General features: G+C 38.1%; 1 protein-coding gene across 1 annotated transcript in view; it reads left to right on the top strand.

Annotated features, from left to right (window-relative positions):
• Positions 1-16,488, top strand: part of LOC123533211 (ATPase MORC2A-like) — a 361,550-nt gene that overhangs the window by 188,210 nt on the left and 156,852 nt on the right. Inside the window, 3 exon segments of the mRNA XM_053519548.1 lie at positions 14,767-14,810; positions 14,813-14,848; positions 14,851-14,865. Coding sequence (XP_053375523.1) covers positions 14,767-14,810; positions 14,813-14,848; positions 14,851-14,865 — 95 coding nt within the window.

Raw genomic sequence — 16,488 nt, 5'->3', positions numbered from 1 at the left:
AAAAAAAAATTCTTTAGATTACCTCCAGGCTTTCAAGTAGTCCTACTTTTTCCTACTTTTCCTACTTTTTAGGTCTGTTCCTACTTTTTAGCTCACCCGAGCACAAAGTGCTCAAAGGTGAGCTTTTGTGATCGCCCTATGTCCGTCGTCCGTCCGTCGTCGTCAACAATTTGACTGTTAACACTCTAGAGGTCACAATTTTGGCCCAATCTTAATTAAACTTGGTCAGAATGTTATTCTCAATTAAATCTTGGATGAGTTCAATATTGGGTCATCTGGGTCAAAAACTAGGTCACCAGGTCAAATCAAAGGAAAAGCTTGTTAACACTCTAGAGGTAACAATTTTGGCCCGATCTTAATGAAACTTGGTCAGAATGTAACCCCCAATAAAATCTAGGACGAGTTCGATATTGGGTCATCTGGGGTCAAAAACTAGGTCACCAGGTCAAATCAAAGGAAAAGCTTGTTATCACTCTAGAGGTCACAATTTTGGCCCAATCTTAATGAAAGTTGGTCAGAATATTACCCTCAATAAAATCTTGGACAAGTTAGATATTGGGTCATCTGAGGTCAAAAACTAGGTCACCAGGTCAAATCAAAGGAAAAGTTTGTTAACACTCTAGAGGTCACAGTTTTGGCCCAATTTTAATGAAACTTGGTCAGAATGTTACCCTCAATAAAATCTTGGATGAGTTCGATATTGGGTCATCTGGGTTCAAAAACTAGGTCACCATGTCAAATCAAAGAAAAAGCTTGTTAACACTGTAGAGGCCACATTTATGATATATCTTCATGAAAAGTGGTCAGAATGTTAATCATGATGATCTCAAGGTCCAGTTTAAATCTGGGTCCAGTAGGATCAAAAACTAGGTCACCAGGTCAAATCAAAGGAAAAGCTAGTTAACACTGTAGAGGCCACATGTATGACCTTATCTTGATGAGACTAAGTCAGAATGTTAATCTTGATGATCTATAGTTCATGTTCAAATCTAGGTCAGGTGGGATAAATAAACTAGGTCACTGGGTCAAATCAAAGGAAAAGCTTGTTAACACTCTTGAGGCCACATTTAAGACTGTATCTTCATGAAACCTGGTTAGAATGTTAATCTTGATGATCTTTAGGTCAAGTTCGAATCTAGGTCATGCAGGGTCAAAATCTAGGTCACCGGGTCAAATCAAAGGAAAAGCTTGTTAACAGTCTAGAGGCCATATTTATGACTGTATCTTCATGAAACTTAGTCACAATGTTAATCTTGATGATCTTTAGGTCAAGTTCAAATCTGGGTTATGTGGGGTTAAAAACTAGGTCACCGGGTCAAATCATAGGAAAAGCTAGTTAACACTTTAGAGGCCACATTTATGACCATATCTTAATGAAACTTGGTCAGAATGTTAATCTTGATGATCTTTAGGTCAACAGGTCAGGTGAGCGATACAGGGCCTTCATGGCCCTCTTATTTCCTACTTTTTTAAAAAAACTCCTACTATTCCTACTTTTTTTATCTAAAGAAGAAAAACTATGTGAACAAATTGTTAGTCTATTTGTATAATGAATTTTGTTACATAATGTAAGGACTGATGGTGTACTGGTGAGGCTTTAGAGATATTTTTGATATGCTGCTTATGACCTCTTCATTATATGAGTTGAATATATATTGACCTTGATATTGGAGCATAAGAGGTTGCAGGTAGCTATGTACAAATTGACCTCAAAGCATCAAGAAATTAGAAAGACCTTATATATTGTGCTGCTGTGTAATTGTGAGCAAATGTACAAGATTCAGGCCCAGATCCAGAGGTGGAAAGAGGGTGCTCAAAATTTAGACTCAAAAGTGCACCAGAGGCCTCAATTTCATACCTATATTTCAATATTTTCCAGGGAGAAAAGACACTGCACCCCCCCCCCCCCCCGCCCCCCCAATTTTTTTTTTACAAAAGTACCCCTCCCAGTACCTCAAAATTAAGACCAAAAAATGCACCAGACCTCACCATTTCGTACTTGTATTTCAAAATTTTCCAAGGGGAGTGCACCCTGACCCCCCCCCCCCCAAATGACTGGCATACCTCCTTCCATACCTCAAAATTTAGACCAAAAGAATGCACCAGAGCCCACCATTTTGTACCTGTATTTCAAAATTTTCAGGGGGAGAGCCTTCTGACCCTCCTAAAATGACTGGGATACCTCCTCCCATACCTCAGATTTAGACCCAAAAAATGCACCCAGAGCCCACCATTCCATACCTGTGTTTCAAAATTTTCCAGGGTGACAGCTCCCTGAGCCCCCTAATATGACTGGGATACCTCTTGCCATACCTAATAATTTAGACCAAAAAATGCACCAGAGCCCACCATTTCATAGCTGTATTTCAAAATTTTCCAGGCAGACAGCCCCCTGACCCCACTAAATTGACTGGGATACCTCTTCCCATACCTAGAAATTAAGACATAAAAATGCACCAGAGCCCACCATTTCATACCTGTATTTCAAAATTTTCCAGTGGACAGCCCCCTGATCCCCCACTCTCACCCCTAAAAGGAGGGGAGTACCCCTCCAGTACTTCAGAACTTAGACATTATATCAAAAACATTTAAGGGGAGACCCCAATCATCCCTCCCACAACTTGAACAGGGCCCCCCCCACTCCCATACCTACCCCCTCTTGGCGCTATGCACTTCGTGGATGATGCTTTTATTAGCTCACCTGTCACATAGTGACAAGGTGAGCTTTTGTGATCACGCAGCGTCCGTCGTCCGTTTGCCCGTGCGTGCGTCCGTCCGTCCGTCCGTAAACTTTTGCTTGTGACCACTCTAGAGGTCACATTTTTTGTGGGATCTTTATGAAAGTTGGTCAGAATGTTCATCTTGATGATATCTAGGTCAAGTTCGAAACTGGGTCACGTGCCGTCAAAAACTAGGTCAGTAGGTCTAAAAATAGAAAAACCTTGTGACCTCTCTAGAGGCCATATATTTCATAAGATCTTCATGAAAATTGGTCAGAATGTTCACCTTGATGATATGTAGGTCAAGTTCGAAACTGGGTCACGTGCCGTCAAAAACTAGGTCAGTAGGTCTAAAAATAGAATGACCTTGTGACCTCTCTAGAGGCCACATATTTCATTGGATCTTCATGAAAATTGGTCAGAACGTTCATCTTGATGATATCTAGGTCAAGTTCGAAACTGGGTCACGTGCCATCAAAAACTAGGTCAGTAGGTCAAATAATAGAAAAACCTTGTGACCTCTCTAAAGGCCATATTTTTCATGGGATCTGTATGAAAGTTGGTCTGAATATTCATCTTGATGATATCTAGGTCAAGTTCAAAATTGGGTCACGTGCGGTCAAAAACTAGGTCAGTAGGTCTAAAAATAGAAAAACCTTGTGACCTCTCTAGAGGCCATATATTTCATGAGATCTTCATGAAAATTGGTCAGAATGTTCACCTTGATGATATCTAGGTCAGGTTCGAAAGTGGGTCATGTGCCGTCAAAAACTAGGTCAGTAGGTCAAATAATAGAAAAACCTTGTGACCTCTCTAGAGACCATATTTTTCATGGGATCTGTATGAAAGTTGGTCTGAATGTTCATCTTGATGATATCTAGGTCAAGTTCGAAAGTGGGTCACGTGCCATCAAAAACTAGGTCAGTAGGTCAAATAATAGAAAAACGTTGTGACCTCTCTAAAGGCCATATTTTTCATGGGATCTGTATGAAAGTTGGTCTGAATGTTCATCTTGATGATATCTAGTTCAAGTTCGAAACAGGGTCATGTGCGGTCAAAAACTAGGTCAGTAGGTCTAAAAATAGAAAAACCTTGTGACCTCTCTAGAGGCCATACTTATGAATGGATCTCCATACAAATTGGTCAGAATGTTCATCTTGATGATATCTAGGTCAAGTTTGAAACTGGGTCACGTGCCTTAAAAAACTAGGTCAGTAGGTCAAATAATAAAAAAACCTTGTGACCTCTCTAATAGAAAAACATTGTGACCTCTCTTGAGGCCATATTTTTCAAGGGATCTGTATGAAAGTTGGTCTGAATGTTCATCTTGATGATATCTAGGTTAAGTTTGAAACTGAGTCAACTGCGGTCAAAAACTAGGTCAGTAGGTCTAAAATTATTAAAATCTTTTGATCTCTCTAGAGGCCATATTTTTCATGGGATCTTCATGAAAATTGATCTGAATGTTCACCTTGATGATATCTAGGTCGTTTTCGAAACTTGGTCATGTGCGGTGAAAAACTAGGCCAGTAGGTATAAAAGTAGAAAAACCTTGTGACCTCTCTAGAGGCCATATTTTTCATGAGATCTTCATGAAAATTAGTGAGAATGTTCATCTTGATGATATCTAGGTAAAGTTAAAACAGGGTCACGTACCTTCGAAAACTAGGTCAATAGGTCAAGTAATAGAAAAACCTTGTGACCTCTCTAGAGACCATATTTTTCAATGGATCTTCATGAAAATTGGTCAGAATTTTTATCTTGATAATATCTAGGTCAAGTTCAAAACTGGGTCACATGAGCTCAAAAACTAGGTCACTATGTCAAATAATAGAAAAAACCACGTCATACTCAAAACTGGGTCATGTGGGAAGAGGTGAGCGATTCAGGACCATCATGGTCCTCTTGTTATAAATCTGGCAGGGTTCTCATAAGTTCCTACTATTTATCATCAGATTCCTACTTTTTTCTTACTTTTCTCCTACTTTTTTATATCAGAGGCTCCTACTTTCCTCCTACTTTTTAGCTCACCTGTCACAAAGTGACAAGGTGAGCTTTTGTGATCGCGCGGTGTCCGTCGTCCATCCGTGCGTGCGTGCGTAAACTTTTGCTTGTGACCACTCTAGAGGTCACATTTTTCATGGGATCTTTATGAAAGTTGGTCAGAATGTTCATCTTGATGATATCTAGGTCAAGTTCGGAACTGGGTCACGTGCCTTCAAAAACTAGGTCAGTAGGTCTAAAAATAGAAAAACCTTGTGACCTCTCTAGAGGCCATATATTTCACAATATCTTTATGAAAATTGGTCAGAATGTTCACCTTGATGATATCTAGGTCAAGTTCGAAACTGGGTCACGTGCCATCAAAAACTAGGTCAGTAGGCCTAAAAATAGAAAAACCTTGTGACCTCTCTAGAGGCCATATATTATACAAGATCTTCATGAAAATTGGTCAGAACGTTCACCTTGATGATATCTAGGTCAAATTTGAAACTGGGTCACGTGCCATTTAAAACTAGGTCAGTAGGTCAAATAATAGAAAAACCTTGTGACCTCTCTAAAGGCCATATTTATCAAGGGATCTGTATGAAAATTGGTCGGAATGTTCATCTTGATGATATCTAGGTAAGTCTCGAAACTGGGTCACGTTCGGTCAAAAACTAGGTCAGTAGGTCTAAAAATAGAAAAACCTTGTGACCTCTCTAGAGGCCATATATTTCATGAGATTTTCATGAAAATTGGTCAGAATGTTCACCTTGATGATATCTAGGTCAAGTTCGAAAGTGGGTCACGTGCCCTCATAAACTAGGTCAGTAGGTCAAATAATAGAAAAACCTTGTGACCTCTCTAAAGGCCATATTTATCAAGGGATCTGTATGAAAATTGGTGTGAATGTTCATCTTGATGATATCTAGGTCAAGTTGGAAACTGGATCATGTGCGGTCAAAAACTAGGTCAGTAGGTCTAAAAATAGAAAAACTTTGTGACCTCTCTAGAGGCCATACTTGTGAATGGATCTCCATAAAAATTGGTCAGAATGTTCACCTTGATGATATCTAGGCCAGATTTGAAACTGGGCCACGTGCCTTCAAAAACTAGGACAGTAGGTCAAATAATAAAAAAACCTTGTGACCTCTCTAGAGGCCATACTTTTCATGGGATCTGTATGAAAGTTGGTCTGAATGTTCATCTTGATGATATCTAGGTCAAGTTTGAAACTGGGTCAACTGCTTTCAAAAACTAGGTCAGTAGGTCTAAAATTATTAAAATCTTTTGACCTCTCTAGAGGCCATATTTTTCAATGGATCTTCATGAAAATTGATCTGAATGTTCACCTTGATGATATCTAGGTCAAGTTTGAAACTGGGTCACTTGCGGTCAAAAACTAGGCCAGTAGGTATAAAAATAGAAAAACCTTGTGACCTCTCTAGAGGCCATATTTTTCATGAGATCTTCATGAAAATTAGTGAGAATGTTCACCTTGATGATATCTAGTTAAATTTCAAAACAGGGTCACGTACCTTCGAAAACTAGGTCAATAGGTCAAATAATAGAAAAACCTTACGACCTCTCTAGAGACCATACTTTTCAATGGATCTTCATGAAAATTGGTCAGAATTTTTATCTTGATAATATTTAGGTCAAGTTCAAAACTGGGTCACATGAGCTCAAAAACTAGGTCACTATGTCAAATAATAGAAAAAACGACGTCATACTCAAAACTGGGTCATGTGGGAAGAGGTGAGCGATTCAGGACCATCATGGTCCTCTTGTTCATCAAAGGTCACTTGAAAGCTGTACCTCCCCTGATAATTTTTGTTATCCCCTGACGAAAGTCGGAGGGATATAGTTTTGGCGTTGTCCGTCCGTCTTTCCGTCCATCCGGAGCCATATCTAGGAAATGGAAATGGTCTGTCCGTCCGGAGCCATAAGTTCCTACTATTTATCATCAGATTCCTACTTTTTTCTTACTTTTCTCCTACTTTTTTTATATCAGAGTCTCCTACTTTTCTCCTTTTTCATCAAAGGTCACTTGAAAGCCTGTACCTCCCCTGGTATTTTTTTGTTATCCCCTGACGAAAGTCGGAGGGATATAGTTTTGGCATTGTCTTTCCGTCCTTCTGTCCGGAGCCATATCTAGGAAATGGTTGGGAATATTTATTTAAAACTTATACTTGTTTACCACTATGATTTCTTGGACGAGTTCGATATTGGGTCATCTGGGATCAAAAACTAGGTCATCAGGTCAAATCAAAGGAAAAGCTTGTTAACACTCTAGAGGTCATATTTTTGGCCCAATCTTAATGAAACTTGGTCAGAATGTTACCCTCAATAAAATCTTGGACGAGTTCAATATTGGGTCATCAGGGGTCAAAAACTAGGTCATCAGGTCAAGTCAAAGGAAAAGCTTGTTAACACTCTAGCGTCACAATTTCTGCCCAATCTTAATGAAACTTGACCAGAATGTTAATCTTAATGACCTTAAGGTCCAGTTTGAATCTGGGTCATGTAGGATCAGAAACTAGTCACCAGGTCAAATCAAAGGAAAAGCTAGTTTACACTGTAGAGGTCACATTTATGACCATATCTTAATGAAACTTTGTCAGAATGTTAAACTTGATGATCTTTAGGTCAAGTTTAAATCTGGGTCAGTTGGGGTCAAAAACTAGGTCACTAGGTCATATCAAAGGAAAGCCTTGTTAACACTCTAGAGGCCACATTTATGACTGTATATTCATAAAACTTAGTCAGAATGTTAAACTTGATGATCTTTAGGTCAAGTTCGAATCTGGGTCATGTCGGGTCAAAAACTAGGTCACCAGGTCAAATCAAAGGAAAGCTAGTTAATACTTTAGAGGCCACATTTATGACCATATCTTAATGAAACTGGGTCAGAATGTTAATCTTAATGATCTTTAGGTATGTAGGTCAGGTGAGTGATACAGGGCCTTCATGGCCCTCTTGTTATATATTTGACCTAGAACTATGAAACTTAAACAGAATTTAGATCACCATAATATGGTTGTGTACCAATTTCATTCGGATTTATTTGTAAATTAGGAGTTATTGCCCTTTAATTGTATAAAAATCCACATATTTGTACATAACAAACTTACCATTTGGTAGAATTTCATTAAATTTCTTTCATTCTTTTTCCATGAAAATTTATTGTAAACATGTGAAGTTGTGTACCCACACCTGGTCACCCTCTTACCTTGATCACACCCCTCAAACTTCACCACTGAGGTTATGGGTCCCATCAAGTTTCAGACAGATTGCCCAAGTAACGCCAGAGTTATGGCCCTTAGAAGTTTCCAGTGTTAACTATATAGGGTACTATAGATATGGCAATTTCTGCATCATAACTTTAGATATATTTGACCTTGAACTATGAAACTTTAACAGAATTTAGAGCACTATAATGTGGTTGTGCACATACAATTTAGAACGGGTTTCTTTTGAATTTTAGAGTTATTGCCCTTTAATTTCCTAAAAATCCACATATTTGTACATAACAAATTTACCATTTGGCAGAATTTCATTAAATTTCTTTCATTCTTTTCTGTGAACATTTATTATAAAAATGTGAAGTTGCACACTCACACCTGGTCACCCACTTGCCTTGGTCACACCCCCTCATCCCCCCCCCCCCCCCCCCCCCCTCAAAAAAAAATTTTTGTTTTTTCATTTCTTATTTTAGATTTTTTTCAAACCTTCCATGATTATTTATCAACATGCAAGTTGTACCATTCCCCCACCTCACTCATCCACCCAGTCATGCCCACCACTGATCATGCATCCTCTGCCCCCCCCCCCCCCCCCCCCCCCCCCAAACTTCACCCTTTTACCCTTTTTTTTTTTTTTCATTTTTAATTTTCCATCAATATTTATAATCAAAATGTGAAATTTTGTTTCCTCTCCCGTTCCCCCGCACCCCCACCTCCTAAAAATATATATATTAAGTTGTGACTGCACAAACCTTGTCCTCAGCCATGTTCAAGATATCTTACTCTTAAGAACATCTGTTCTTTTAAGTTCAGATGTACTTGTTAAACAGCAACACCTGGTGCCAAACCACTCAAAGACAATATTACGTTCCAGTTAAACTTCAAGCTCACATTTCAATTAACTGCATTTAATTTTAAAAGCTAAGCTTACTACAGTAAGCATATCCCATTCAAAATAAATTCTTTAGTCAGGATCAAAGTATCATACATTTATTATGTACTCTTTTATTAAACATTTGTTTTCTGTTAAATTGATTTTGACTAATGAAATTATTTGCTTCTTATTGACATCCTTAACTTTTTGCTGGATATATTTTTATGCCATTCTTCACCACAAACCCATTCGGCGGGGGATACCAATTCATCGAATTTACTTGTTTTTTATGAGTTATCTCCCCGGAAAACTAGAAAAAAATAATTTTCTCCTTTTCCCTCAGGGGAATTTTAGATTTCTTTTTGATATTTGTATCAGAATCATATAAATGCAGCTTTGTGGTATTTTCTCGAAACTCGAGCTCAGATTCTCATAATCAAAGAAATTATATATTTCCCATAGGCATCAATGTTAACTTCAATACCAATTATCTCCCCAAAAAAATGATAAAATTCTAAAAAATCTCTTGGTGAAACGTTTTTAATTTTGAATGTCTTTAAACTGACCAAATTTCATTTAAATATTACCATCCAGTTACAAGATATGAAATATGGCTATAACACCATGTTATCCTTAAGATACAGCCTTGAAATTTGGATGACATGTACAGTTTAGCAAACCGATCTTAAAACTGAATTTCGTGACCATGATTTTGACCTTCTGACCTACTTTCTTGTTTTTAGCTCACCTTTCACGTAGTGATAGGGTGTACTTTTGTGATTGTCCGTCGTCTGTCCGTCCACAATTTCCTTGTGAACACGATAGAGACCACATTTAGTATTTGATTTTAATCAAACTTGCACACATTGTATGGGCATAATATCCCGGTTCCTTTCAAAAACTGGCCAGATCGCATCATGGGTTCCAGAGTTGTGGCCCCTTAAAGGGCCAAAATTTGCCATTTTTGGCTTGTGAACACGATAGAGACCACATTTTGCAATCAACTTTAATAAAACTTGCACATAACTTGAACTGGCATAATATCTCGGTTCCTTTCGAAAACTGGCCAGATCCCTTCATGGGTTCCAGAGTTATGGCCCCTTAAAGGGCCAAAATTTCCTACTTTTGGCTTGTGAACATGATAGAGACTACATTTTGCAATTGACACCCGCCAGCTTAGCTCAGTAGGTAGAGCGTTGGTCTACGGATCGCGGGGTCATGAGTTCAATCCTCGGGCGGGGAGTATGTTCTCCGTGACTGTTTTATAAATGACATTGTGTCTAAAATCATTAGTCCTCCACCTCTGATTCATGTGGGGAAGTTGGCAGTTACTTGCGGAGAACAGGTTTGTACTGGTACAGAATCCAGGAACACTTGTTGGGTTAACTGCCCGTTGTTACATGACTACTGTTGAAAAACGGCGTTAAGCCCAAAACAAAACAAAACATTTTGCAATCAACTTTAATCAAACTTGCACACAACTTGTATTGGCATAATACCTCGATTCCTTTCGAAAACTGACCAGATCTCATCATTGGTTGCAGAGTTATGGCCCCTTAAAGGGCCAAAATTTGCTATTTTGGCTTGTGAACAGGATAGAGACAAGATTTTGCAATCAACTTTAATCAAACTTGCACACAACTTGTATTGGCATAATATCTCGTTTCCTTTCCAAAACTGGCCAGATCCCATCATGGGTTCCAAAGTTATGGCCCCATAAAGGGCCAAAATTTGCTATTTTTGCTTTTGCAGCCATATACAGACTTCATTTATGGTTTGATTTGATACAAACTTGCAAAACATCTTTAACAATAATAAATCTTCGATTCCATGATGAATCTGTCAGATCCAATCATAGGTTCCTGAGTTATGGCCCCTGAAAAGAGCCAAAATTTGTTAATTTTTACCTTGTTAACACGATAGAAGTGACATTTTATATTTGATTTTAACCACTCTTACACACAACTTAAGTCACAATAAGATCTCGGTTCCTTTGGAAAACTGGCTAGATTCCATCATGGGTTCCAGAGAAAATTTTCTATTTTGGCCCTTTCAGCCATATAGAGGTTTCATTTATGCTTTGATTTGATAAAACTTGCACAGAATGATTATCTTGATGATCTCTAGGCCTGGACCAAAACCGGGTCATGTCGGGTCAAAAACTAGGTCATCAGGTCAAATCAAAGTAAAAGCTTGTTAACAACCTAGAGGCCACATTTATGACCCTGTCTTCCTGAAACTGGGTCAGAATGTTTATTTTGATAATTTCTAGGCCAAGTTTGAAACTGGGTCATATTGGGTCAGAAACTAGGTCATCGGGTCAAATCAAAGGAAAAGCTTGTTAACACTCTTCAGGCCACATTTATGACCCTATCTTCATGAAACTTGGTCAGAGTGTTTATCTTGATGATTCCTAGGCCAAGTTTGAAACTGAGTCATATGAGGTCAAAAACTAGGTCACCCAGTCAAATCAAAGGAAAAGCTTGTTAACACTCTTGTTCATTTGATGTTCATGAAATTTGGTCAGAATGTTTGTCTGCATGAAATATTGTATGAATTTTTAGCTCGATTTTTCGAAGAAAAAGTAGAGCTATTGTACTCGCCCCGGCGTCGGCGTCGCCGTTGGTTAAAGTTTTTGATAAAGTCAAATATCTCTGTTACTATCAAAGCTATTGACTTGACAAAATAGTTATTTACTATCAAAGTCTACACCAGGAGAAACAATCCCCATAACTCTGATTTGAATTTTGACAGAATTATGCCCCCACTTTGTGGGGGTGGCATATAGATTTGCCCTTGTCCGTCCGTCCTCCGTCCGTCCGTCCTTCCGAGAATGTTGTGTCGCGTCTAGCTCCAAAAGTATTTGACGTAGAGTCACAAATCTTTACAGGAATGTTGGTCAGCATGTGTAGTTGTGCACCTGGGATTTTGCGTCTGGATTCATTCAGTCATGTATGAGTTATGGACCCTGACTGAAAAAATTGGTCATTTTAGTGTTGTGTCGCGCCTAGCTCCAAAAGTATTTGACGTAGAGTCACAAAACTTTACAGGAATGTTGGTCAGCATGTGTAGTTTTGCACCTGGCGTTTTGCATCCGGATTCATTCAGTCTTGTAGGTGTTATGGCCCCTGACTTAGTAAAAAACTGGTCATTTTAATGTTGTGTCGCACGTAGCTCCAAAAGTATTTGACCTAGAGTCACCAAATTTTACAGGAATGTTGGTCAGCATGTGCAGTTGTGTACCTGCGGTTCGCATCTGGATTCATTCAGTTATGTAGGAGTTATGGCCCCTGACTTAGTTAAAAATTGGTCATTTTAATGTTGTGTCGTGCGTAGCTCCAAAATTATTTGATCTAGAGTCACCAAAGTTTACAGGAATGTTGGTCAGCATGGGAAGTTGTGCACCTGGGGTTTCGCGTCCGGATTCATTCAGTATTGTAGGAGTTATGGCCCCTGACCTAGGAAAAAATGTGTGTCCTTTGTCATATAGTGGGGGCATCTGTGTCCCATGGACACATTTGTAGTTAACTTAGAATTTTTGGTTAAAGTTTTTGATAAAAGTCAAATATCTCTGTTACTATCAAATCTATTGACTTGAAACTTAAAATACTTATTTACCATCAAAGTCTACATCAGGAGAAACAATCCACATAACTCTGATTTGAATTTTGACAGAATTATGCCCCTTTTTAACTTAGAATTTTTTGTTAAAATTTTTGATAAAGTCAAATATCTCTGTCACTATTAAAGCTTTTGACTTGAAACTCAAAATAGTTATTTACCATCAAAATCTACACCAGGAGACACAATTCACATAACTCTGATTTGAATTTTGACATAATTATGCCCTTTTTATGCCCCCACCACTTTGGGTGGGGGCATATAGATTTGCTCTTGTCCGTCCGTCCTTCCATCCGTCCGTCCTTCCGAAAATGTTGTCGCGCGTAGCTCTGAAAGTATTTGAGGTAGAGTCACAAAACTTTACAGGAATGTTGGTCAGTATGTGTAGTTGTGCACCTGGGGTTTCGCATCCGGATTCATTCAGTCATGTAGAAGTTATGGCCCCTGACTTTGTAAAAATTGGTCATTTTAATGTTGTGTCGCGCCTAGCTCCAAAAGTATATGACCTAGAGTCACAAAACTTTACAGGCATGTTGGTCAGCATGTGTAGTTGTGCACCTGGGGTTTCGCATCCGGATTCATCCAGTCATGTAGAAGTTATGGCCCTTGACTTAGTAGAAAAATGGTCATTTTAATGTTGTGTCGCGCATAGCTCCAAAAGTATTTGACCTACAGTCACCAAAGTTTACAGGAATGTTGGTCAGCATGTGCAGTTGTGCACCTGGGGTTTTGCGTCCGGATTCATCCAGTCATGTAGGAGTTATGGCCCCTGACTTAGTAAAAAATTGGTCATTTTAATGTTGTGTCGTGCGTAGCTCCAAAAGTATTTGACCTAGAGTCACCAAAGTTTACAGGAATGTTGGTCAGCATGTGCAGTTGTGCACCTGGGGTTTCGCATCCGGATTCATTCAGTATTGTAGGAGTTCTGGCCCCTGACATGGGAAAAAATTGTTATTTTTGGCCCCTGACCTGGGAAAAAATTGTCATTTTAATGTCATGTAGTGGGGACATCTGTGTCCGATGGACACATTTCTAGTTTAACTTATAATTTTTGGTTAAAGTTTTTGATAAAGTCAAATATCTCTGTTACCATCTAAGCTTTTGACTTGAAACTTAAAATACTTGTTTACCATCAAAGTCTACACCAGGAGGAATAATCCCCGTAACTCTGATTTGATTTTTGACAGAATTATGTCCCTTTTTAACTTAGATTTTTTTGTTAAATTTTTTGATAAAGTCAAATATCTCTGTTACTATTAAGCTTTTGACAGAAACTCAAAATTTTTAATTTATACAAATCTACACGGGAACCCAAAATTTCCCCATAACTCGATTTAATTTTGACAGATTATGTCCCTTTTTAATTGGATTTTTTTTTACTGGCAAAGCTCAATTCAGAGCAAGCACTGAGAAAAGTCGGCGGCGTCTTAGGACAGCTCTTTTTATTTTGGTCATGTGGAAAAAAACCTAGGTCCCTTCAAATCAAAGTATAAGCTTTTTTGTTGCACCCAAGGGGCACTTTTTGTTTCTATTTCATAAATTTGGAGAATTTTTATCTGAATTTTGGATATTTAAAATATGGGCACGTGGGGCAGAAAAAAGGTCAAATCGTGGAAAAGCGTGTATTCTCTAGAGGCCACTTTTTTGCTCGAATTTTCCCGAAAATTTTTCAAAATTTTTTTTTTTAAAAAATTTGGCAAGTTTGGAAGGGGGGGGTAAAAAACTGGGTCACTGGTCAAATAAAAGAAAAGCTTGTTTTCATTTAAGAGCCACGTTTTTGGCCCCAATCTTTATAAAAATTTGTACAATTTTTGTCCCCAGAAATCACTGGTAAAAATGTTTACATGTTTGGTGTGTTACTCAGGGAGCGACCTAGGGCCTTTTTGGGCCCCTTTTGTTTAAAAAACGCCTTAAAATTTGGATGCCATGTACTTTTTGATACCTCTTAAAAACAACTTTCAATACGAAAAATGTGACCTATGACATATTTTTTAATTTCTAACATCATTTGACATTTAAAAACATGTAGCTCAATTATCAGGTAAACGATCCCGGGTCATCATACCGTCTTGTTGTCAGTAAGCTTAAGCAAAGAAATTTGTTTAAGCAAGCAACTAAACTCAGGTGAGCGATATAAGGCCAACATGGCCCTTTTGTCTTCTTTTGTTAGTTCTTGATTCTGAAATTTTTCAAAATGAGTTTTCACTGTGTATGAAAATGTTCCTGTGTCAGAATTTTGAACTTATTTTTTAGATCAAAATTAACTACTAGAGATACCAGTTTTAGTTAATGTTGATCTGTTTATTTGGCAATGTTATTGCAGGGAGAACTTTGGGTATGTAAGCCAGAGATGGAAGGATCCTCCCTCAATGACCCAAAATATTTTAGGAAACCAATGCAAATAACGAAACCTTGCAATGTGGTAATTTTTTAAATATTTTTCTAATGACAACCCCCAAAAATCCTTTTTTAGCTGACTTTGAAAAAGTAGAGCTTTTCACTCGCCCCGGCGCACTTTGCCGTTGGGTTAAATTTTTTGAAAAAAGTAAAAATACTCTTTTACTACAAATCTTTTGATTGAAACTTAAAAAATTTTTACTATCAAATCTACCCCCGTAGAAAAAACCCCCATAACTCGTTTTGAATTTGCAAATTTATGCCCCTTTTAACTTAGAATTTTTTATGCCCCCCAAAGGGGGGCATATATTTTTCGAACCCGTCTGTCAGTCTGTCCCATTTTTTTTTCCCGGTCCAATCTTTGTCATTGATGGAGGGGATTTTCAAATAACTGGAATAAGTGTACCACATAAGACGAGTGTCCCGAAAACCCCAGGCCGTGCCAAGGTAAAGGGTCAAGCAAAAGGTCATTTTCATATGGCATTGATGGGCGGCCCGGTCCATATCTTTGTCAAAAGGGATGGATTTTCAAATAATTTGGCAGAAGGGTTACCACGTAACGATTGTCGCACGCAAGACCCGGGCCATATTCAAAAGTCAAGGTCCATTTAGACTTAAAGGGTCATTTTTCATGATAGGCATTCTGCCCGGTCCAATCTTTTCCTGGAGGGATTTTCAAAAAACTTGGCAGAATGTGTACCCAGTAAAACAACGTGCGGGCGAAGCCCCCAGGTAGTACCAAAGGTAAAGGTCCCCTTTAGACTTTAAAGGGTCATATTTCAGTAGTGCATGAGGGGTTTCCGGCCAATCTTTGTCTTTCATGCAGGATTTTAAAATTTTTGGGGCATGCTGGTCCCCGTAAGCGACATGTGCGGAAAGACCCATTCCGTAGTCAAAGGTCCAAAACCTCTAACATGGCCATAACTATTCATTAAAAGTGCCAGGGGGGCATGTGTCATCTAAGAAACCTTGTTGGTTAAAGATTTTGATAGTAAAATATCCTGTTTTGTCAAAGCTATTGACTTGAAACTTAAAATACTTTTTACCATCAAAATCCACCAAAAAGAAAAAAATCCCCATAATCTGAAATTTTAAGTTTTTGCCCTTTTTAATTTAAATTTTTTGTTAAAATTTTTGATAAAGTCAAAACTCTTTTACTTTTAAACTTTTGATAAAAAATAAAAATAGCTATTTTTATAAAAGTCACACCGGGAACACAATCCCCATAACTCTGATTTGAATTTTGACAAAATTTTAGCCCCTTTTTAACTTAAAAATTTTTTTTTTTTTAAATTTGGGAAAAAAGTCAAATATCCCTTTTATTTAAAAGTTTTTGACTTTGAAACTCAAAATAGTTTTTTTCTATCAAAGTCACACCGGGAGACAAAATTTCCCCATAACTCTGTTTTTAATTTTGACAGAATATGCCCCTTAAAATTTGGGAATTTTTTTTTACGGGCAAAGCTCTAATTCAGAGTCAAGCAGAAAAAAGTCGAGGCGTGTCTTACGGACAGCCTTGTAATGTATCTACAAAACAATCAGATGTTGAATGACCCTGTACTTGGTTTGGGACTTAATTCTCAAAAATATGCAAAAGGGGCCAAAAAAATTTGTTTGCATATGTCTTAAAAGTGTTTGACCTAGGTAG

Source organism: Mercenaria mercenaria, chromosome 12, assembly GCF_021730395.1.
Source record: "Mercenaria mercenaria strain notata chromosome 12, MADL_Memer_1, whole genome shotgun sequence".
In the NCBI taxonomy this organism is placed as follows: Eukaryota; Metazoa; Mollusca; class Bivalvia; order Venerida; family Veneridae; genus Mercenaria; species Mercenaria mercenaria.
This window is presented reverse-complemented; position numbering and strand designations above follow the sequence as displayed.